The sequence below is a fragment of the Microplitis mediator genome, chromosome 10 (assembly GCF_029852145.1).
Source record: "Microplitis mediator isolate UGA2020A chromosome 10, iyMicMedi2.1, whole genome shotgun sequence".
Lineage (NCBI taxonomy): Eukaryota > Metazoa > Arthropoda > Insecta > Hymenoptera > Braconidae > Microplitis > Microplitis mediator.
The window spans coordinates 21171125-21198072 of NC_079978.1; the positions used below are offsets into that span (position 1 = coordinate 21171125).

Here is a 26948-nt window from a genome sequence, read left to right on the forward strand (position 1 = left end):
TCTCCTTAAAGTTTTAAGTAAACTCATCTACTTGTAGTCTCTAGAAACATGATAGTGGAACCTGGAACATGTTAGTATTAACGAGGAAACTACAAGACTAATTATTTTACTCGACATTCTTAATAAACTTGTATTTTACTAGCTTTTTATACTCGCTTCAAAATTTTTCACAGATCCATTTAAGTTAAATCAGATTTATAATTTATGTATGTGTTACACTTATATTGTGTAAGACGTAAACAGACACACTGTTTTCAAGATAATATTGTTGCAAACAAGTTTTATATAACGATAATTTATTTAGCTTTAATGTATCGATACATTAGTGGAAGATTGATACCTAAAAATATATGTACTCAATTAAACCTGATTTATTTTTTCGCTAATCGTTTACAATTTTATTCCTCTTCTTTTTGTGGAATTTTCGGGGACTTTTTTGTTTCCAAGATACTTTATTTTGTTACATTTTATAAAACAGATATTTTTTTTATACTTGGACTTAAAAAAAAAATAGAGTAGATTTTTATAAATCAGTTGTCACTTGGAGCTAAGTTGTCAACCCTTAACCGTTATTAATCGATTGTTATGATTAATTGAGAACTGTATATATTTTTTTAATGAAAGAAAAAAAAAAATAAGAAGAACAAGACAGATACTCATTTTTTTTAAATTTTATCAACTATTTAATTGTTTATTAATATTGTTAAGGTGTTTTTTACTATTTTATAGCCAAACTCTCTGTTATATAAAAATATTTTTTATTTACACTTGTAGTAGTGGATATATCATTTTTTATGTCACTACTTTTTTGATCCAAAGACTATTTTAGTTTATTAACTACTGGTCTAGTATGGACGTTGAACTGTTGATTCAATAAAATGTAAATAATAGCTATAATGTTATTCTACATTTGATTGATTTCTTTTTTTTTTTCTTTTATAGATGCATAGAAAATCGATAAGTTTAATAATATAACAGTATAAATATTAAAATTATAACAATGGATTTGAATAAATTATTACTATACACAAAGGATGCTAGTTTTTCATAAATAATAAATATTGGGCTTGTAAATTCTATTAAAATATAATATTAGAGTAACGAATAATCTTAAAACTTGTATACATATTTTTACATTTAACAGTTGGCTGTTTATATAAAACACTATATTAAGTTTTAATACAAGAACAAAAAAATTAATATTCATACTATTACTCTTTTAACAAAAAATTTATTTTAATGAGGTAAAATAAATGATACATAAATTTATATTTTTATAACTTTAAAATTAAAAATTACATGGTTTTTATCTTTAAACTAATAATAACAGCTTTACATCAATCTTAAAGTTAGATCGTTTAGTAAATTGATCTCAAAAACAATCACTTTAATGATTAAGAAAAAAAAAGTTTAACTATAAAACTTTAAATATAATAAATTTTTATGAATAAATATTTATTTTTTTCTTTTTGCATATTTACAACTTACATCCGTATTCTTAATTGAAATCTATATCATAATAATAATCTAAACTTGGTGGTGGGTACGAGCTCAAAGTTATTATCGGAACATGATGACTATATATATATATACTATATTATTGTCGGTATTAAAATAGTATTATTGCGGTACGTAATTAACTTATGTTCAATCAGGTTTTGTAGATAATATTATTAAATATTAAAACAATCGTAATAACTCTCTCGCTCTGATGATTGGCTTTGTTTGTTTTTAATAGAGAGTAAACATTGACAAAAGAAAGTAGTAAATCATTTAACTTATTAAATATTTTTTTTTTGTTTTCCAAGTTGCCACATAAAGATACATAGTTGCTACTGCTGTTGACAAATAGTTATAGTTGAAAGACGGCCTGAAGGTATTTAACAATGTTCCTTGCGTGATTGGGTTAAAAATAGTACGATCTGAGTATAGGCCGGAAGTACGTGGCTTGAGGGATTCCCTTACTAGAGAATCGATTACTCTATACTAACTTTTATGTTTGTTTACTGTATAATTTCTATGTGTTGTTTCTTTAACTTTAATTATTATTTGTAAATTTCGAAATCCATTAAAATAATTAAATGCTTATTTTTTTTAACTTGCCGCTAAGAAAATTGTAAATTTTTTAAAATTCGGCAAGTTATTGTTTTCACCTCGATTTTAAAAAATCGAAAATGTAAATTTTATGCAACATTCACCACTTATTCATAATACACTTATCCAAAAAATTAAAGGAACAAAAAAATTTTATAAATTTTTTAGTGATTTTTGGAAGGCTGTATTTTCGTGAAAAATGATCGGATCGAAATAACAAAAAAAGCAAATTGAAGCTTGAAATCTCTAGTTTAAAGATCATCCAGCAAAATATTTTTTTGAGCCACGATTTTTGAGAAATCATAAGAAAAAGGTCGAGACAAAATTTTTCTTAATTTTTCTAAATTTCACTAAAATTAAGCTAATAAATCCAACTAGTTTTTTACATTTAAGGTTACATAATTTTAATTACACTGAAAAAAACAAATATAAATATCCTTAAATTTATCATCGTCATATCTAACATTAACTATACGTCTATTTTGTGAGTCGATTTTATCAAAAGCATCAAGTTAGTAATTACATGATTATTAATCATCAATACAGATAACATTTTTCGTGATATATGATAGTTTTTTTTTCTTTATTTCAATAATCTTTTTACACGCGATCAAATTAACAACCATAAGGTTACGTTATAGCTATTGGATCGATGTTATATTCATCCCCATGGGAGTGGCAACTATAGTAGTTATGATCAGCGAGAGTAGCATAGAGATCAGTCTCTGAAGGGTCGGATATCATGATTACTTCGAAATATCCCAAAGGTTTTTATAATATTAAAGATATCTATTAATAACATAACGCTAATTTTACGTTAGTTTAGTTTTTTCCATTAATACAAAGAATTTAATGACCATAATTATCCATCTTTCTTATTAATTCAGTCACGTTAACCACCGAGCCTTTCTATATATATATATATATATATATATATTTTACAGCTTCTTCAGAGTATTTTCAACTCGAAAAGCTCAAAAACATTTGTACATAAGCCCTAGTCGCTTAAGGCTGCAGTGGAAAGTTTTGGGGCTGGTTCTTAAGATCAACTGTTTGTTCAGACTTTTTTTTTTGTGCGTCGTATTTTCCGATAATAGCTAAGATCATTGAGTACATCATGATGGTTACACTGAATTTCGACATAGGCTTCATGTTCGAGTTAGCAAAGTAATATCGATCGGGATTCGTAGTGAAAGCTCATTTCTCCACCGTCTCGCTCTTTAGCTCTTCTGCTATTATACTATTATACTATTACACTATTATACTCCCTTTCTAGGAAAAGCTTTTGCTTTCGTCCCTATTTACTTTTTTGCTACCCTATTTAGTCTTCTACTCAAGGGAAACGTTGTGGTGTCTTGCCTTGTACTGCTCTTTGGCATTTAGTTTTACTGCCGATACTGATCATCTACAGCTACACACCGCCCGATAATTCAAATAAATAATTTATCATCTTTTAAACTTTCGAGTGCATTCTTAGTTTACCATAGATAATAATATTATAATACTCCTTTTTAATTAAATTCACTTTTTATCATTTATTTCATATTTTAGTTTTATTTTTTGCATAACTAATATAAATGTACCTAAAGATCGAAACGTTTTTCGAACAACGAAAATGAAAAAAATTGATGAAATTTGACTGCTTAAGGCGTAGTTTCGGAGGTAAAGGTTGGCTTAAGATTTTCGACTGACATATTAGCATCTACGTGCGAAACATTTTAGAAATCTAGTCATCCAGTAGATTTTTTACTTTCCAAATTTTTTTTCGTAGGGCAAAAAACGTTACGATCTTCAGGTACATTAATATAATACAAAATCATTGAATGTGCTTTACTTAAAAAATTATTTTAAATATACTCATTTAAAAACAAAAGACAAAATAGTATATTGTGTGACCAGAGATGAAACTAAACGATTTCAGACCAGAGTGACGTTTACTGACATCACCCGCAGTCTGAAATCGTGTTTTATCCTGAGTTACACACTATATTTTTATAGTGAACTTCAAGATTCAGTGTCAGCAGCCAGTAAGAAACAAGTTAATTTCAAGCCGATGATGATGCGGAGAACTGTTAGAGAATGACAAATATGTGATTTATACAGTCATTTATTCAATAGTAAATAAGAAAAAAATATTATTTTCACTCATTTTTTAATAATTTTATTTGGTTAATTGAAACTGTCACTTAAAAAATGAAATGAGTAAACTTAAGTGACAAGTAAACAAATGAGAGTAATAAGGCTTCAAATGAACATTAAATATAACTGACACCGGGCAGAAACAATTGTGTTTCTTCCCAAGGGAAGAAATATGCATGTTTCTGCCGGCTGTATGAAGGTATTTTTGAATTACGAATTCGCTAGCAGTTGTTTACAGCATCGGCTTGAAATTAGTTTGTTTCGACGGGCTTCAGAGACACTGAAACTTCAAGTTTCGATGGTGGTATCATGAAAAAAACTTTAAACTCTAATATAATCGGTAAAAATAATAATGAAAAAAAAAGTAAAAAAACAAAGTAAGCTAGGTTTTTATATTTAAAAATTAGATTATAAAGAAAAACAGCCATAAAAATATAAGTTTTTGTTATTTCAAAAATTTTTAATTGTCTCGAATTTTAAAATACGAATGTAAATTTTTTAATTTTTATCAACTTTTAACAACTAGTTGACCAATTTTACTTATCTTCGAACTCGGTTAACGTAATTATTCACAGAATAAGCTTGACAAGTTTCATTAAGTTCCAATTAGAATTGTGGACGCTATCGATGCCACCAAGGTATAATATTATATATAAACTTTTTCCTCCAACTCTATTTTCGGAATTTACTCGACTATAATAAGATAATATTGTATTATAAAATTATATGCTAATTTTACCATAAGGACGAATACAAAAGCTAGATTTTCATAAAATCTATGAAAAACACGTGTTATAAGTTTTTACTTATAGTATATTAAGAAAAGAACAGTAGTGAATTATCCACTGATAATTATCTTAATGATATTTAAAAAATATTTAGGTACTATTAAAATAAATAAAAAATTAGCTGATCCACATTCACTCTGAATTTAATCCGTGTTCATTTTGATGGGAATTTTTTATAGAGTAGGAGATTGGTTCTATACAGAAATGAATTAAAGTAACAATGCGTATAGTTTAGAAACCTGCAGGCAATTTGATTCGTACAATATATATTTATATATATATTAACATTATAGCGCGTGTGCATTCGTTCCTGTTGAGCTTTTTTTACTTGGTTGTAAATTATTGACTAAATATTAAAATAATTTGTGGGTGTGTCATATTCACTTGTACTTATAGCTGAACTGATAGATTTTGTTATATTTTACCGGCATAAAGCCAAACAGCGTAAAGGTCATTCCTACTACTACGTTGAAGATTCGCACGTGGAAAGCCAGTGGAAAGCCAGTGGAAAGCCAGTGGAAGAAAAGCCTTATCGATTGACTGGATGATGAATTTAGAGTGTCAAGCTTTTTAAATCTATACATACATACATATTTATATATCGTGTGTAAGTGTGCTCATATCCTTTCTACTTTTCTGTTGCTCCCACTTATATTACATTAACTTGCGCGTAGTACCTACGATGCCTGGGATAAAAGCGACTAGACGTGCGCGCGACTCATCGATCCCTGCAAAAACGACCAAAAAATACATCACTCAGTTAAAAGGTGACTAGCAGGGTCAACGAAGAAATAGAAACAAACAGAAGTAAAGCAAGAAGTTATATATATATATTAAACAAATTAACAGGAGATAAACAAAGACAATGGTATAACTGACCCCTGTCTCCTTTTCCGTATACTCTCTCACAACTTTACTTGTCAAGTTTATCGTTTTGGCCTGATTGCATAACTACGCTTAATTTCCACTGCCTTGAGAAATTTATACACTGACTGTCATTCGCTCGTATTCTCTCGCGGCGGCTTCCTCATCGTTTCCCCGCTTTCTCTTTCTATTAAACGCTATACTACTATACTACTATACGTGTGACAACTCTAACAATCTGATAAATCTATTTAAACTTACTTAATATTACTTATTGTTCTTCAAAATAAAATTATTATTTCAATGTCCTACTTTCTTATTTTATTTTTTGAAAGCGTAGCTTTTTAGTTTTTTTTTTTATACAGAGGATAGTTCGGTGGTCTCTTACAGTCCTTGACTTTTCTTAATGTCGTACTATAATTCTCAAGGGTGGTGTGTTATATATAATGCATACCGTAAAAGAAGCCACTTTCCGAGTTAGCTTTGGCGGGAAGTGGGTAATAGGGAGGAATCTAGTCTGGAAATTAATTTTCGTTGTTATTGTCTTGCACAAGTACCAACGGTGAATAATTTTCTTTGTTCTGGTGTATTTATAACTTCTTATTGATCATATATTTTTTTGTTTATTTATATATGTATATATACATTAAGATTTGAGAATTTATTTATAATGTAAGTTAATTAATTTATTGCTCCCTATTGGTCTTTGAATTTATTTTGTAATTATAGCTAACATTTAACCTTCTGTTGGTCATATGCTATGAGGGATTCTCTCACACAACACTAGTCAACTCATTGGAAGTCATCAAAGTGCAAGTGAGATACTAAAAAAAGCGCGACCAACGGAGGGTTAGGTTTAAAGACTCATAGAACTTGTTAGTATTTATAGGCTTATAACTAAATATATATACATATTAACTTGCTTTAATTTTATTATTATAATAATTTCCAGAGTAGAGTGTCGTCGAAAAAAAACTCTTTATAATGTCTAGCGCATTGATAATTTATTTACATTGAACTAGAATGTACTTTAGTCAGAAAAAAAATATATATATATATATATATATATATATATATAAGTGATAATAAGTTTTAAACAATTCAGACTTAAAAAAAATTAAAAAAGCACTGAGTGTTTGTTTTTACGAATTCGTTCCTTAAACAATGAAACTTACTTGACATTATAGCTTTTGAAATAATAAATGATGTTTTTTACAAATTATTATAAACTCTTGTAAAAAAGTACTGATATCTATTGCGTTGACATTTTTAGAATTGAAGAAAAAAAAAAATTGAAACTTTTTTTTTGTGTTCTAAATTTTTTTTTTGACATTTTTTGAAAATTTTTTATTTATTTTGTCATTTCCTTGCATTTGCTGAGTCACCAACGCAAAAATTTGAAAAAAGTAAAAAAAAAAATAATTTTTTCATTTTGATTATGATTACACCATTAAAGGAACAAAACTTGCTCCTTTAATTGTTTAGCAAAACTTTGACCGATGATTCCCAAAAAACGGTTCGATAAATCAATTTAAAAATTTACAGGGGTCTTGGGGGTACATTAAGCTAAAAAAGTCCCTGGCAACATTATTTTTTTTATCGATATTTGCAGAGTAGCGGTTGATTTACTAAAAAACCAAAAAAAGTCATTTTTTAGTACTTACTTCTAATGGATGTTAAAATTAAAAAAAAAATTTTTTTCCACAAAATGATGACAGGGTCTTGTAGGGAATTTATTCAAGTTTTCACCGCCGCCCTTCAACTTTCTGTGCGATCATTGGTACCTGAAATATCGATGACCAAAGCCAAAAGGATCGTTTTCCGTTTGAAGGCTGATAGTTCTGCGACAAATCGTCCTACGAGGTTAAAAAAAAAAACCAAATTGAAGCTGAATAAATTTGCTAAACGATGTATGCATTCGTTTAGTTGAAAGAATTTTTTCGCGGTCCGTAGGCTCTTCGGAAAAAAAAAAAAAATTTAGAAATTTTTTGTCTCGCAGTATTTCTCATGTTTGCGCAATAACCAGAGCTTTTAAAAAATTTTGAAAAAAATGCACCAAAACTAGAGATTTCAAGCTGTAAAATGCTTTTTTTTAAATCTCGATACGATCATTTTTCACCAAGTTACAGCCTTCCAAAAATCACTAAAAAATTTATAAAATTTTTCTGCTCCTTTAATTTTTTGCATTAGTGTATATTGTAAAACTGCCGAAGGCGTAAATAATAATAAATAAATAAATAAAGTGGTAGAAATATAACATGGTTCACAGAGCATGAAAATGCGATTTTGCGCAGTTACTCGGATTCTTTGTAACTAATTTTTTCATATAGAGTTGTACATATTGTTAAACAACGTTTTTTCAGTCCTTTAATTTGGGCTTCTTATTACATGTATGCGCATGCATTAAATATACACGAAAGCAACGGTCATTTAACCTCAGGCAACCAGGCTGCTGGATAGCTTGGCTATGACGTCAGTCGTATCCCCATGACGGGATAAAGGACTTAATCCCCCCCCCCCCGTAGGTCAAGGGGACTCAAGTCTCGAGGACGTTGACCCGTGACACATTGTGCCGAATAGTTGAACTGATTAGAATTTTGTTGATTTTATTTATTATTCCTACGAAATGTATTTCCTATCCAAAAGTTCCCCTAGAATTTACTCAAATAGGAACTTTTGGATAGGATTATTATATTTATTTTTATTATACAAATCATACTTGAAGAAAATACTTAAACTTTTTACAAAATTTGTGTAATAAATTTAGTATTTAAAAATTTTGAATAATATCAATAACGTAAATATATATATATATATATATATCTGACCTATAATAAGGGAACAATGCAAACATGTGAGAAAAAACAAAGTAAAAGGGAGACCTGATGTTCTTATATATTTTTATCACATCAGTGATGTAGAATCTGAAAAATAGGTCGAGATGTCGAAGGACGTTTTTGCTTAGGGAGAATACATGCTTTGATCAATATGTGCTCTGAATTGATGTTTAACCATTTATAATATGTTAGTCTTGAGGTTTTATAATAATTAGAATATAAAAAAAATGTTATTTATGCATCAGATATTATTGATCAGAATTATATGAGAATAGAATCCACGTGTAAAACAAACAAGTTTCAAAAGGTTATTTATATATAGTAATTGTAGTTTGTTATTAGATAGATCTAAATGTTGTAAAGTAGTGTAGTTGATGGCCTTTGAAGGTATCTCCCTTCTTATTTCTTTATGTCTCTCAGTATATCATCTTTCTGTGGCCTAGTTATCAAGCTTCCTTGTTAACTCGTTCACTAAATTTCCCTAGTGACATTATTCTTAACTTGTTTCATATTTTATATAGTAATACATATTGACATTTATAATTAATTAAATGGTTTAAAATTTTTGTTTTATTAATACTTGCTCAGATAATCAGGTGTTGAAAAATCTTAGGCTTATGGTTACCTTTTGTTAATTAATTAATATAACGGAGAAAATAGGAGACTAGTTACTTTCAAATGCCCATCCTTTTTTACGTGGGGCTGTATCCTCATTCTTTTGTGTACATACATGCGTTGCGGTATAGTTTTTTATACCATATTTTATCGTATAATATATATGTAGGTTTGTCGTGGTACACATTTGTATTTTTAAAACTTTTTCATTCTAAAAAAGCTCAACTGAAATTTCAAAGCACAATATACCATTCAGAAGAGTATTAAGGAAATAGTCTGGAAGTTTTACTTTTTTGTTAGTCTGCTATAGCGTAATATAAGCAGCAGTAAATCTTGTTAGTTTTGGGTACTGACATAACATAGAAATGTTCCATTGACTATTTTTTACGATATCCATTATTGTTGAGGGAAATTGCCTTGCAGTTATAATATTCTTTATATATTTTTTTTTTTTAGATAGATTTCTTTAGAAATCGGACTATTGCAATGGGTCCCATGATCAAATTATCAAATAATTTTGCCACCATATTTCTTATTTTACCTAGTAGAGTCAAAAAATACCATCCACTCAAAAGTTTATATATGTATAAACATAGAATATAACGCGCCTTGTCATCACGATATCGCCCGCAATTCTTAACGGATCATAATGAAATTTTATACACTTATTTATTAGACGATTGCAAAAAAAAAGCTTATTTTGCAGCTTAGTCTTCTCATAACTCCTAAATGATAAGGCATAACTCATTTCCTTGACATTCATGTTTAAGACATCAATTACACTATTGTAGCGTTATTGTATTTATACATAAGAAATCTACCTTTCCATTCCGAGTAAGGCCGGATGGCTCTTTTTTTTTTTAAATATCTGAATATACAAATATTAAAATATGAATAATGTTATTCGAAATTAGCTAATTTTTATTTGTTTATTTTTTATTTTTTAGGGGTGCATTCTCAGTGGTACGTCGATGTGTACAAAAAAGCACTGGACTTGAATTTGCGGCAAAGGTTATTAATACAAAAAAGCTATCGCAAAGAGGTAAGTTTTTAAATAAACAAATATTAATAATTTTTTATTGTTGCTTAATAAAATCTGATTCTTTTTAGTAAATACATGATAATATTATATCACTACGGAATTTTTAATTACTAATTCTTACTTTTTTTTTTTTTTTTTTTATTCATTTTCGATAATACCATATGTAATATCTACTTAAATATTTGTGATAAATCACAGTCTCTCTTATTTATCTCTTTAATCATGATTATAGTTATTTCCAACTAGCGCCTTAGCATCCATAATAGTTTGTTATTCCGTAGTGATATAAGTATATGTATATACATAATTTTTGTAAACTATTAGTTGGTCTCATTAGTTTAATTAAAGATGGTTAATTTTTAATATTTTGTTGTATTATTATGTTTACTTTGTGATGTTATACCATTATTTTGTAAAATTCATAATCTTTACCCTATCATTGGCTATTCATATCATTTGGTTGTTGGATATACAATAAATAAATAATAAAAATTTTTTATATTCTTAAACAAAAATAAAAGTTGTTGATAGCAAAACATGAATAATTATTGAAAATTGATATTGGTTTTTCGGGTACTTGCAATGTATGGTGTCTAAAAGCGACAAGCAATGCTGTGCCGTTGCCAAAATTCCGTTTAGTATTAGTTGTACGCAACGGGAAAGGGAACACTATTAACCGTCTCATGACTTTGTGGTATACTATTAAATGTTTAACAATCAATTTTGGATTAAGATTATAATATTTTATCTAATGTCATTATTTTGCTCTTTTTTTTTTGTATACACCTGTCGAATCTAATCGAAAAGCTATTTTTAAAAGTGAGATGATCCATGTGATTTAAAATGTATAGATAATATAAAATTGTGAAGCCAAACTTGCGTTGTAATCAGATCAATCAACGAGGCAAAATGGTTTATCCGATAAATACCGTATTATAATATTATATTAATCTAATTATGAACTATGTGTAAGAAACAATAGTCTTTAAAGTTTCAAGAATATTATATTTTATTGGTTAAACGAAAATTAAATATTTTGAGAACTAAATAAATTAGTAATATAAATATGAAAACCAAAAGCATAAGAAAAAAATTTTAAACAATTTTCTTCGTTTTATGTTTTAACTCATAGAATTTCATTTAATTTATGACTATAAATAGTTAATAAAATTCAAAAACATTTTTGAATTATTAAATTTTACAAATTTATATTACTATATGTATGAGTCTGCAGGCTTTGTCTGTACATTTGATACATTTCTAAAATTTTTTGTTAAATATTCATTTTATGACCTACTGATCTCAGTTTTACCAATTTTTTCCATCTGTCCGTCTGGCCATAGCAAAATTTACGATGGTTACAGTAATTTGTGATATAATCATAGTCAATTTTTCTATGGCCATAGTAATTTTTTCAATATGTTTATTTTAATTTCCGCCAGTTGGCCAACATGGTTCGGCTTTACTATGACACCATAGCATTTCGAAACAAAACATTTAATAACTTAATCCATTCGTTATTTTTTTTCGAATTTAATAAAAATAAAACCTAAATCGTATTGATCTGAAATTGGATTGTTCAGACTGGCAAAACAGGCGTTGCAAAACTATATTTTTTATTGTTTTACAGTCATAAAAAAAAAAAAATTCTTTGAAAAAGAAAAAATTTCATAACAAAATAGATTCTAAAGAGTACAGGGCATATGCCCTATATAGTCCGTTATTTATTAATTTTATTCATAAAAGCCTTGATTTACATTAAAAAATGATTATTTTGTGTATAAAGTGTTAAACAGTCTTTTAGTTTATTTATACTTTGATTTAGTTAAATTTTGTTGTTTTGAAATTGAGTACTTTGAATTTTATAAATTTGGTATGAAGGAAAATTATATGAGGAAATGAAATATTTGAAAGAAGAAACTGTTAGTTTGTAAAAGAGTAGCAAAACGAGACAATGAACAGTGAGATAGAGAGGGGTGCAGAGTGCAAGTTGAAAGGTGCAGGGTGCAGGGTGCAGCGGCTCTTGAGTTCTCGGGACGTTACGACCTTGCCCCAGTGCCCGCTCGACCCGTTCACCGGCTAGGCGACTGTAGGCGACTGTACTGTCATACCGTGTGGCCGACGCTGACACGGTTCCCTCACCTCTCAATTCCTCAACGTGTTGTATCGGTTTCTCGCATACGAATGAATATTCTATTTGAGGCTTTTAAATGTCTACTACACCCACATTACTCTTTACGCTTTTACTTGTATGTATTCAATTAAGATAATCCAACATCAACCTCATAATTTTAACATTGTCATACACCGTTTTTTTTTTTTTTTTTTTTTTTTTTTTTTTTCATAAAAACTGAATCTTGAGATAATTTTTCAATAGATGATAAATTTATAAATATGTACCAAATCTAATTACAAGTACGCTTTTTTAACTCTATTCTATCTCAATCTCGTCATAAATATATGTATGTGTAATATTTATAGCATGAGAAGACAAACAAAATATTGTGAGAGCACTTTTTTATGTTGCGTTTTATTTTTATTTTCTCAAACCACTTTTCATACTCTTACGAATTTTTCTAAATGATCTATTTGATTCAATTTTCTAATCTAGCTGACTTAACTGATATACTTTTTATTCCAGCATAAATAAATTATAAATTGATGATACAAACATTATTTCCTCAAGTTTATGATTACTTTAATAAATATAATAATATTTATATATATTTAGTATAATTTCTGAAAGTTTTAATAGTTGGATTAAAAGTCAAATTTCATTATTTTATCCGAAATAAAAAAAGTTTAACAATATTATTGTCGCGGTGAATAATTTAATTTTTTTCAATTGTGTATGTATCACGAAATTTCGTTTTAAAAACGTTTCATTGTTTTAAGATACTTTTTTACTATTTTTACACATCTTTCTTTTTTTAGAAATTTCGGAGAGAGAATTTTCTTGATGAGTTTTCAACTAATATAAATTGAAATAGTAAACGGAGAAAAAAGTATAGTAAAAATTACAATAGTATAGTAAAATTTACTAACAGATATTAAAAAATACATTCTGTATTGTAATTATTACTAAACTTTTAGTAAAATTTACTAGTTAGTAATAGTTACTATACAAAATATTAAAAATTACTATACGCAATGTATTTTTTGCTAACACGATTATATTTTTTTACTATCTGTATAGTAAACTCTACTATGTATAAATAAAATTAAAAGTTGGTGGGGATAACATATACAAATATGTATTTGTTTGGTATAAAATATTTAACAAAAAAATTAATATTATTTGCATGTCGCAAAGAATCAATTTTGCATTGTTTTTTTTTTCTTATTATTTTGAATAGTTGATATATAAAATATATTGTATTTATAAATAATCATAGGACAGAAGTATTGATAGTAAAAAATAAAATAATTTTCTATTAACGTTCATTGAACCAATGCTTGAGCATCTTCACATGTAAAGCGATATCAAAGAATAAGGTACTATTGGTCACGCGAGCTGCTGGTTCTCACGTTATTTCGGTTCGTCAATGGCCATTGCAATCCTCGAAAAGATTATCTACGTATCATCTACGTAGTCGCCGTGTGCCGAGGCTGAGCTATGCTTTACTTGTACGCTTGCTCGTGATATTTTTGGACGGTATCTCGGGTTCCACGATTGCTCCTACACTAATATCATTAGTTAACGACATTTTTTTTTTTTTTTTTTATATTAAACTTGATATATCGAACTAAAGATCTTATATTTATAGCAAACGATGAAAAAATATCAATTGATGTTTGGCATTTATTGAGTATTAAATATTTATTCAAGTACCAATTATACGAAAATAAATTACTAACATTAAGTATGTGACGGCTTAAAGTTTTTTTTTTTTTTTTTTCATCAAATTGCTTGAAAAGTTAATAATTTTGAATAATTTTTAGTTTATTAATTGACAATTTTATGTAACTATAAAGCTAATTCAATACCTTTTTTGTAACACATATACTTTTAAAAAACCTGAAAATATGTTTGTACAGATGGTAAAAAAGATATCTAATCGTCTGAATGTAGTGACGCCGCATACACATAATAGATATTTTCGGTCAATAGATGTATTTTCGGTGTAGCGAGATATAATACTGCTGTATGTAAATAAATAAATAAACGAGCGGCAGGCAAGTACGAGTGAACCGAGTGAACATATAATATGAGTTCTCGTTGAGAATCTAACATAGTCTAGACGAGTTTTGTCAATTCAATCCAAAAGGACAAAATATATTGATAATATACTGATTGATCATTGTGGTCTAATATATTTTTATTATAATCTACACGTGTTTCTGTTTTAATTAATTTTATAGTAATAATTGTCATGCTGATATTGTGCCATTATCCTATTTAATACACATCAGACCCCGATAAAAAAGATGAATTTTGTCATAAGATGCATTGGCTCAATGATTTACTTGTATATTTTTACGCACGCTGATGTCACAGCCCAAAAGATTCAGTATCTTTATCATCATGTCGACTATAGGCATTAAATGTCGTATATTTCGAATATGTGTTACAAAAAATGTAATTAATGCCATATATACATATGTAAAAATGTACAACCTGATATAGATAAAATAAATCAACTGTCTGTTAGCGACTCACCATCGGATTAAAGTTTTCATCAAACTGTTACTAAACTCGGTCACTAAAGTCTATCAATTTTAATTAAAAAACGCTACAATTTATTAGTTTATATATTATAGTTTATTTTTAAGCATCTTTTTTTCTTTTTTTAACAAAAACTACTTTGTATAATACTTAGTACAAATGGGTATAAGACGATTAAATGTTAACACACCTGTCAACAGTTCATAAGTCAATCTTTGTACTCTGTGTTTTATATTCGTTTGTACTAGATGTATAAACTACAATTAAATTGTAATTATATTTAACAGTAATGTCTTGGCGTTTATTTTATAGCATTCAAGTAATAATAACGAGAATTATATAATATTAAATCCCAAATAATAAATTAATCTGGAATCGAAAAATTAAAAAATATTAAAATTTAGGAGTACAATTGAGATTTTTTAATTTTTAACAAGAATTGAAAAATAATATTTATTATTGTATACAATAAACGTGTCTCTCTGGAGTAAAATTTATCCCAAGCGCAATAATAAAAATAATTTTAATTGAATTGCGACAATCGCTTAATAATTAAATATTATTTATTATTGGTGCACTTATTAAATTAGACCGTTCCACCAAAAATACTTTACTGTTTGTCGATATTTTTATTAACTTGTATTTAATATGTTCGCTGGGTGATGTAATACATACTCGTGAAATCTATATTTTGGAAAAGTTATAACAGAAGCTTTAACATATACTATTTTTAAAATATTGTAAAACGAAAATATTAAAATTTTTAACTGACAAATAAAAACTATCAGAAATACTAGTCTAAATTTTTTCACCGAAAATTCGATATTGTGAGCTAAATATTAATACTAAAAATATCAATAACAGAATATACGATTTTTAGTTAATTAATGTTGTTCTGCATTCTAATACGGTAAAGTAGCCGTTTTAAGCTACCAATATTATAAGTTAATAATTATGCCTAAAATCTAAATAGAAAATAATTGAATATGTTATTGACCAAATACGATAATATATAATATGTCATTATCAACTTTTTGGACAATATTGGCAAACACGCAGAGAAAAAAAAATATTGCATATCTAGCTATATCTCAAGAATAGTTATCGCTTAATATCGTTCTCACAAGAATTATACGTATACATTAGACCTATTATAACTACCCAGGTTGCTGTTTATAATTATACTTGATATCATTACATATAGCAATGTTTTGTATTATATGGTTGAGTGAGCGATATGTATTTCTCTAAGAGATATACTTCTCACTATAGATATTCCATCATTGTCACCTTATAAAAGAGCGTTATACTAATTTAACTTAAATAAGAGTATTCAAATTCGCTTCAATTATTTATGATTGTTTTTTTTTTTTTTTTTTTTTTGCACTCCTCGAATAATAACTTTTATTAGAATTTGTACGTTGGGGTATAATTACATAAACACGATATATCTCGCGAATCGCTCAATGAATTGGTTTTATTTTCTTTTATTCCTTTCAGAATTTCGTCTGGCTGAACCTTCTAGATTTTCACTCGTGTAGTTCTTATTGTTCTTTTTTTTTATCTATAATTGATTGAAATCGATGACCGATGGCAAATTTGTCTATATAATCCTCATGAAGTACCTCTTTAATGTTTTCAATTGAGAATCTCGTCGACATCGTATCGTCAAAAAACATTTTGTGTTAATTAAACTGATAAAATTTTTCTTTAACAGCTCCGATAATTTATAAAAGTAGATTGGTTAATCAAAATGTTTCAATTGACATGAGTGTTTGAGGCGTTTAAATATAGCGTAAAATAATTTACCAATCAGAAAATTCTCATCTAAAGCTGTCTTTCCTTGTAGAACAATATATTACTTTATCTGATACTATTTATAATCAAAATAATAACGAATACTTGTCTTTATTACAGATTTTCAAAAACTTGAACGTGAAGCCCGGATATGTAGGAAATTACAGCATCCAAATATTGGTAAGTTTTGTTAACTATACTCACACAGATCGTCACGTTTTTGTGCAGTTTACTTCAGAATAATGCTTTTTTAAAATTGGTTATTCGTAAATATTTCGGAAAGTTTAATGATTCCTCAAATATTAATGAATTGTTACTTAAAAGAGTTACGTTAAGTTATAGCAATAAAAAAATCTTCAAGAGGGGCTTTTTTTTTTTTCTTATTAATTTTAAGTACTTTTCTACAATAATAATGAATATTTTGAATGTGAAATTATTGAAATTGATAGTAATTAACAAACTATGAATTTAAAAATTGTTAGATGCATGGATTCAATGAGCTATTGAAAAACTATAAAAAAATTTTAAGTTATCATGTAACTTGCACTTAATTTTTGTTTGTTAAATTTTCGAAGGGAAATTAACTATTAATTGAACTAATTAATGTTATAATAACGAATTAGTAAAGCTGGGGAGTATTATGCATTTGATAAATCATAAATACGCATATATGTATATATGTTATATTATATAAATGTACAACTCTGGAGAATATCAATGAGTTATCACAGGCTAACAGCTAATTCCATATGTATATTGGTAAGCATTTCATCGTCAGTGTACATTATCGTATGACAACTGAGAAGAGACTATGAGACAAACAATAGCTCAATCCTGATTCGTCAAAGTGTCGATAAATTCAAATTAAAACTTGACGTCGACGTATGGATACGATAACCACATGTTGTTCTGACAATAGATGGTTGTTAATTTTCCAGAGTAGTCGTTTATACAATTGACATCGTTGAAATTCAACATTAATTAATTCTGATTAATATTTATCACAATATTTTATTATGGAATATTAAACCGGCAAATAAATCAATTAATATTATAATAAAATACATATTAATAAAATAATCAGACTAAAATTTATGTGATGGTTAAAAATGAAATGTATCCACAATTAAACCAACAATATACATTTAAATAAATATATAAATTGCGACAAGTGCGTAAAATATGAATTCTACACAGAAAAAAAGGATTTCTTGGCGCAAAAAATTTTTTCTTGTTCTAAGAAAATTTTTACTTGACCCAAGAAATTTTTTGTATTATAAAGTGAAAACAAAACTTTTCTTGGGGTAAGATAAAATTTTCTTGGAACAAGAAAAAAATTTTTTAGGCGAAAAAAAAATTCTTGAGCCAAGAAAAATTTTTGTCTTCAATTCATAATACAAAATATTTCTTGCGCCAAAAAATTCTTTTTTTCTGTGTAGTATAACTAGAAACCCATCTATAAAAACAAGTTACAGTTACCACACTATACTAGTCATGGTTAAATTATATAATGTTCACGTAATATATAACTAATATAGCCAATTCAATGACAGTATTTATTATTTATTGATATTTATCTCTATGAATTAGTTATGTATATGTTTGTTATGGTGTGCTGCAGTATAGTTTCAATATATGAATCATGTGTTATAATTATTATTTCATGTGATAGTGGTAGTTACTTGTAGTTTTAACTATTCAATGTAATGAGTATCACTACAGTTAGTGTACTACATTTAAATAACCAGTGCTAATCAGATTTTAAATTAGTCTTGTCAATAGACCAGATATTTAATCATATACTATTTAATAAAAATTTTTTTTTTTTTCGTAAATCGTGAAATTAGTTACTTAAATTAATTTCTGCTTGTAAATCCATATGCGGATGTAATGATAACAATGAAAAAAAAAAAAAACCCGGAAAAAAATACAAGTACTTGTTATATGTATTGTAAAAGCATTGGATTGACGAAGAACAAAACGAGGACACAAATGTCTCGTAAATAGGTAAAGTTGGGAGGTGACGAAATAGCTCTTTCAACTTCTGCAATGCGGAATGCCTTTTGAATAAAAGTGGGAGGAATTTTCAAGAGCCGCGTTAATGCGAATCTTGTATATATATTTTATTATTTAATTTAAAAAATGAATTATTAATATAAAAATCAAGTAATAATTTTTTTAATTAGTTAGAGAGTTAATTATAATATGAAAAATATATGTATTGTCATTAGACCTATACAATAGTTGATACTTTTGAATATATATTTAGACTTTACTATAGAGGCTGATTTGAGCCTGTTTAGTCATGAGTAGAATGACAATCAACTCAAATAGCTAGTATCTATATCACCTGAGTTCACACTAGACTTTTTCCATTTTAATTATAAAATTTAGTCAATTGTTAAATATTGACTAAAAAAAAAAAAGACACTTTCCTAAGTTGTTGAAAAGTTAATATATATTCAAGTATAACCGTAAAGTCAAATATAAATTAAAAAATTATTCTTAACTTCATTAAACGTCTGTATAAATTAAATAATGCATTTTTATTTTAAAAAATATTTATCTTTGGGTAATTAAAATTTTTTTTATTTTTAAATTTCTATTTTATTAATTTAAAAAAATTATAAATAAATAATCTACTCTGTAAAAACGAATTAGTGAAAATCACGTGACATTCACTATTTAGCAGTGAATAGTCACTTATTGTCAGTAAAAAGTATATCACTAATTCAAATAGTGGTATACTTTTCACTAGTAAACAGCGAATAGTCACTATTTTCACTATTTCAAATTTAAGAGAGTATAGGCACAATGGATAGAACAAAGTTAATATATATTAACAATTCTAGTATAGTTGCTTCTAGAATCATTTGTTCTTATCATAAGTTACATATCTAAAGACACATTATAGGTATATACATAATATATGTGCGCACTTATGTGACTATAGCCATACTAAAATATATATATATATCTTTATTTATTTTTTTATTCATCGCATGCCGATGTTCAATTGAACCTCCAGCACTTGCACATCAATAATAATAATAATAATCGTAGGATCGTTTCGCCTTTATAGCACATCGTGTTTTCTACTTGAATCGTCAGTCTTTAGAAAACGTGTCTAGTTCTATTCTATTGACAATCGCATTCAATTGCTCAGTATATATTTCTTTTGTTACCATAACTTTTCCCACATCTAAATTTTATTCTTCTCGTTTCAAATTTTTACATAAGTAATTTAAATATCGGAAACTATAAGCTGTAATTTTTTTATTATTCTTGAATTGATGATATAGTTATCATTGTATACTTAACATGCACTGTATCCTTATATATTATAGGATAATTAAACAATCATTCATTAATAAGATATTACTTAAATATGTTATACGTATTATTAGTTTATTTTAAACCTATACGCTTTTTTCATTGCACACAATGATTTATTCACTTATAAATGGTTATCTAAATAAAGAAAAAGAGAAAATTTATTAACCATGTTGGCTATACTTCCGGAATTTTGTTTTTGTTAACTAGCTCTTCGAGACAAGACGAGATTATTAGCCACAAGTTTGAGTTCTTCGAGGTAGAAATGCACGGCGCTAACAATATTTAAAAAAAAAAAAAAAATTATCTCAACATCATCTAAAAATTATAGTATTATCTAGCAAGCATGTAAATATCTTCTGTAGTAAATGTGTACTTAGTAAAAATTTCATCTATATATACATGCCCATTTTGTTTAATATTATACTTTACCTCATCCAAGATAAAAATTTTAATGCTCACTAAATAATCTTGTAGTACAAAACTGCTAAGATAATTTTTACTTAAGAGAAACCAAAATATTATAATTTTTTTTTTTTAATTTTTCGGTCACGATTTCTCTTTTCAATGAATTATTTTATCTGAAATAAATCTAGCAATAGTTTAAAAATTAATTAAAACTTAACGATATTTACTTTTTTATTGCCACAATAATAATTTCAGAATCAGTTAATTCTTTGTGAGATATTGATTACTTATACAACAGACAAATTAAAAATCATTAAAGATGATTTTGATCTCGAACTGCCTAGTTCTGATAGAAACCCTAGTTTAAAAAATCCGACTAGAATCAATAACTTTTCTTTTTAAAATTTTTGATAAAACCGTAGCATAAACTTAAGTACAGAGGGGGATAAGCGATCAATTTATTATGTTGTGTGGCTTTACTCTCTATGACATCGAGGTGTGGCTGAGAGGATCGATAAATACGATGCTCCAACTTGAGGTGAATGTAGTGTAGGTGTACTCTCTTGGAGTAGAGTCGGGACGCCATCGTTTCTCTCAGTAATGTCGTTTTACAACGGTTGTGTTCAATTTTCTGCTCACAAAACTAACGTTGTAAAACTTTTAAATGACATCAGACTTTTCTTAAAGTTTACCCATACTATACCATATCATACCATACCAGCAAGAGTTAAAAAGAAAAATAATAACCTTATACTTTCATTTCCATATACAAAAGGGGAAGTAATTACTCTTTGCAGGTGACGATTAAAAAATTGTTTTTATTTAAATCTAGAAGGATTAGGTTTTTTTTACAACCTGTGTAAAATTATTTCATGTCTTATTTTTTAACTCTCATTAACTAATTGTTATGATTTTAGATAATCTTGAAAATTTTTCAAAAATTAACAAGTTATTGTTTTCTATCCAATTTTTAAAAATCGAGTTTTTATTTAGAATCATCAACTCCAAAGTCCTTATATCTGCGTCGAATTCCGCAACGAGCATTAAAATTAGTTCATTGACAAAAATTTAAAAAATTACCGTTTTTAAAACTTTTTCTCAGATATTTGATAATTTAATAGCCAAATTTAGCATAAAATTTATTTAACTTTTAATCTAAACAATCTTTATTGATTTCTGTCAAAGCCATTCGTTTGGTCTACAATAATCGTAAATTAATAATTTCAGCATTCATCATTCCGTCAATTAATTTTGATTTTTTTAATTTTTTTTAAGCTAGCCTATCAGTTCAACAATTTTATATATTTTTTTCATTATGAAATATGACGAATTAACTAACACGAATAGAATTAATTTTTTTTTAGTTCGTTTAAAAATGTTTTTTTTTTATCTCTAAACTTTTAAGAAAATAATTTTATTTTCTATTTTATTTTTATCTAATACCATAAAATTTTGACTGTAAATCTAATTTTATTTTTATTGAAATTATAAAGTGGTCACTGTATGTGTAAATTATTTTTTCTCAAGTATTCAGTACACAAATTTCTAACGAATTGAAATTTAATTTCACAGCTGGTTAGTTTATTACACTAATCTAATTGAGATTTAATACGACTATTGTTCTTTGTACATAGAATACAGTGGTGATGTATATTCTACGCAGAGATACATTTCATCTACACTCTAATTTATTATTCATTGTATATATGTATAAATTTGTAACATAAATCAGATCTCATTTATTAACACACTACGTGACTTTCTTGTGAAAATATATATTTCAGTAAAACTTATAATAATAATAATAATAATAATATTCTAGGTTAGTGAATGATTAAATATAATTTTTAATTATAAATTTTTGGTACTAACAATAATACAAGTGACTAGCATAAGTAATTTTTAGCCAATACTAAATCTATACACGATAACTTACATGCTCTCTAATAATGAATTTGTAAAATTCACTGTGAATCAGTGGATAGTCACTATTTATCCAGCCATTATACGACTAATTCAACCAGTTGTATACTTATGCAGTTAATTTCACTAATTTATTTTTAGAGAGATTTATTGTTATATTTTTTAGTTATTCATATGGTTAATATAAAAAGTTATAATCGATAGAAAAATAATGTGATAACGAGGCTCATGAGTATCATTGATAGTTTACTAGAATGAGCAATGAGATTAATAATAATAAAGTTTTAATCGTTGTTGATATCATAAAGAGAGTTAGCGGAATAACATTAATCGAAAGGTACATATAGGGACGGTGGTGATAGAAAAGTTATAACTCACAACTGGAAGATTATATGAAATGAAACACCATTTCTACTATCAGACAGTCAAGTTTTAAATGCAATAGTTTCAAGCAGCCTCGGGCAATCAATTTGACCTTTTATGATTTGCGTTAAAAGCATATTGCGCAAGCGCATTATCACTGATAATGCAGAGATACTTGGAACCTGCTACACAAATTATGATAATTCGAGTCATTGTTAGAATTTTAACAATCACGTAAATTTTTTAGTAAACAAATACAGAAATATTTTTTTGGCTACGGACCCATACTTAAATTTAACACAAAAAAACGGCAATTCCATAGAGCGTCATAATATAGTCTATCTGTCGTATATTTTATGAAACTGGAATAAACATATTAGAGCTAAAATAATTACAGCGAGTCTGTCTGCAACAATTTTAAGATCACTATTGTTTTGATAATTAATCTTAAATAACCAAGCGGAGTTTTTCTTTGAGCTACGCTTAATGTCAGCTTTTAAACTTTTATATTGTTCCAAATGAAATTTAGATTTTGTTCTATTATACTTTTTTTTTTTTGCTCTCCTTTTAACCTCAATTCTGATCTGATATTATTGAACCATATAAAGTACGTTACCGTAAGTTTTGGTGTGTTACTCATTTTAGTCACTTCAGGAATCAAAGTTTTAAATACTACAGAATTAATGCTAATATAAAAAAAGATAGAGCTAATTGTATCAGGATTACTCTGATCATGATTTATGTTTTATAAGTTTATTAAAAATAATATTAAAAATTTTTATGGTTTTTGACAAATTAATAAATTTTTTAATGTACCTATTTTTTATAATTACAGTGAGATTACATGAAAGTATACAAGAAGAACATTGCCACTACCTTGTCTTTGATTTGTAAGTAAAATTTAATAATCTATAAGTGAAATTAACCCCTCAAGTACAGCAGCTAGCTAAATAAAAGTCATCCTACAGGCCAGATGACTTACCATATATACCACGTAACTTAATAGAAATACAATGCTTTTATTTGGGTCAGTAGACGTATACTAAACCCGGCCTGTGGGACGGTTTTTGAGGTCAGTAGATATATACCGACCCCGTACGTGACGGGTTAATAGTATAAATTACTTTATTGGGGTTTTGTCTTGAAGGTAAAAGATGAATTATAAGACGTTTAAGAGACTAAATTTAAAATAGAGATCGCTTGAAAAGAAAAAAAAAAATAACCAATTTGAATTGTCAAGTTTTAGTATCTATAGTGGAGGTCAGACTTTACTGGTTAAAAAGAGTCTAAATCTTTTAGTTAACGCGGCAAAAAAGATGTGTTTAAATTTTTAGATTTTTTTGTTTTAGTAATAATAATAATAATCATCAAAGTGTTGAGTTTGAATATTTGAATCTAGTAAAAATGATCAGCTAATTTATTATAATAAAAATCAATAGCATGTATGTAAAAATGCAACTGCCAACTGTTTTTGGTTACAATAGGATGTAGCTATTTTGATGTTTATGGAAAACAAATATTATTCTAGTATGACTGAAATCAAGACGAGAAATAACTTAACTAATTAAAACAAGACATTTTCGCTCTATAGAAAAAACTTATTTTTGTTTAGATCTTCTTATTCGTATTGGTTTTAAATTGGCTTATTTTCACTGGATAAATAAATATTGGCATGCAAATAAATAGTATTTATCCAAATCAATAGTATAAATAAATAAATTTTTTAATATATCTATCACAGTGTTGATAAATGAGTTAAAATATCCACTTATACTTTTGATATATATTACACTTATGTTAAAGTAAATTTAAAATTTTTAAAATTCGTTGCCTTACAAAAATTATTTGTAAAAAATTATTTTCTATTTTCAGAGTAACTGGAGGTGAACTTTTTGAGGATATAGTTGCTCGTGAATTTTACAGCGAGGCTGATGCTTCTCACTGTATACAACAAATTCTAGAAAGCGTCCATCATTGTCACCACAATGGAATTGTGCACAGAGATCTAAAGGTAGATCTTTTTATTTAATATTATAATTATATAGTTTCATAAAAATATGTTTTGTTTTAAACTTTATTAACTGTATTATACTCTAACTTGTATTCAACCTAATAACAACAACAAAAACAACAACAATAGCCTGAGAACCTTCTCCTCGCTAGCAAAGCGAAGGGTGCAGCTGTGAAATTAGCAGATTTTGGATTAGCCATTGAATTACAGGGTGATGCACAGGCGTGGTATGGTATGTAAACTACATTCATATTCGATTAATAATATTTTAATCTTTAAAAAAAAGTTAATAATCTTTACTATATTTTATAAACACCATAATTTTAATACAGTTTTATATATATTATTTTTTAATTGTTTCTTAAATATTTAATTTTATAAAAAAGGTTTCGCTGGTACGCCTGGTTACTTGAGTCCAGAAGTACTTAAAAAAGAACCATATGGAAAACCTGTAGATATTTGGGCATGTGGAGTTATTCTTTACATTCTTCTTGTTGGCTACCCTCCATTTTGGGATGAAGATCAACATCGATTGTATGGACAAATTAAAGCTGGAGCATATGATGCAAGTTTTTTCATAGTATTTTAATAATTAACTGCATATAGTCAAGGAATTATCATTGGTATTTATATTTATGATTGACTAATGAATTTTGTAGTATCCAAGCCCTGAATGGGATACTGTAACGCCCGAAGCGAGAAACCTCATCAATCAGATGTTAACGGTAAATCCAACGAGGCGCATAACTGCCAGCGAAGCGCTCAGACACCCTTGGATTTGTGTACGTATTTTAATTTAGTCATTGCTTTAGCTATTGATCTTTACAAATCTGCTGCTGTATCAGTAATGACTTGAGTTAATCACAGATTAATTATAATTATTATTTTTTAGCAACGTGAACGTGTTGCATCAGTGGTACACAGGCAAGAAACTGTGGATTGCTTGAAGAAATTCAATGCAAGGCGCAAATTAAAAGTAAGTTCATTTTTTACTATTACTTAATCATATCAGTAATCCTTAAAAAAAAATATTCTACAATTAATATATAAATTGGAATCAAACAGGAATAAATTGATATAAATATTAAACCTGTTACGTTACATTTATTATGTAATACCGATAACGTAATAAATGCATAGGTCAAATAATCCAATTTAAATGAATAAATTTTTAAATGCTCTTGATTGAAAAGTTACATAAAATTTGTTTATTATTATAATTATTAACATTTTACTATTTATTTAAATTTCTACTAATTATAATGAATAATAATTAATCTTTTGAAAAGTTAACGTTATCGTTTTGGTAATTATAAAGCCTTCACCTAAATTATCTAGACATTTTGCGCACATATGATAAACACTTATTAAGTATATGTATTTGAAACTTTGAAACATGAAACATATGTTATTATTATTTCCAATTGCTGGACGTAATAACATATATTTTATAATCTATAACTACTAATTGAAGAATAATAAGTTGTTACATTTAGTGAATATAGTGATGTTATAATTTTCATTAACTTTATTGATTAAAATTATTCAACTTAATACAAATAGTGATTGTCATTACAAAACGGATTATTAACAATTCAATTCATTATAATTTAATTATAACAAAATCTAGCGAAAAAAACTTGTCTTAAATTTCAATTTAATTTTTACAAAACACATAATTATTTTCGACTTGATATTAATTATTTATTTTAACGAATGTCTTTAAATTCTTCTAGTTTTTTTTTTAATACGAATATATTTTGTAAATACTGTTGTTGTTATTTATTTAAATCTTGCTGTGAGTGTAAAAATAATGATTGTACTGTGACAGTTGAAGAAAAATGTAAATTTAATATTAAACACACACCAACAGAGGTTGAAAAATGTTTTTATAAACATTATAGTTTTTTTTTCATCACATAGTAACGGCGTACTTTGAATATGAAACATTTGAAAAATTTTTGTAAATCAAAAATTCCACTCCTCAATCGCTAATGATTAATATTATTTTTTTTTTTGTTTTTTATTAATGTTTTTGTTAATTTATTTTTAATCAGTTTACCTAGCA

General features: G+C 27.0%; 1 protein-coding gene across 25 annotated transcripts in view; it reads left to right on the forward strand.

Annotated features, from left to right (window-relative positions):
• The window catches only part of LOC130676468 (calcium/calmodulin-dependent protein kinase type II alpha chain), a 52883-nt gene that overhangs the window by 2634 nt on the left and 23301 nt on the right, over window positions 1-26948 (forward strand). For all 25 annotated transcript variants that reach the window (XM_057482710.1, XM_057482699.1, XM_057482697.1 and 22 more), the window contains exons 2-9: window positions 10285-10379; window positions 16963-17022; window positions 23705-23759; window positions 24742-24880; window positions 25010-25112; window positions 25267-25445; window positions 25540-25662; window positions 25773-25856. In XM_057482710.1, the coding sequence (XP_057338693.1) occupies window positions 10285-10379; window positions 16963-17022; window positions 23705-23759; window positions 24742-24880; window positions 25010-25112; window positions 25267-25445; window positions 25540-25662; window positions 25773-25856 (838 nt within the window). The remainder of the gene's footprint in view (window positions 1-10284; window positions 10380-16962; window positions 17023-23704; window positions 23760-24741; window positions 24881-25009; window positions 25113-25266; window positions 25446-25539; window positions 25663-25772; window positions 25857-26948) is intronic.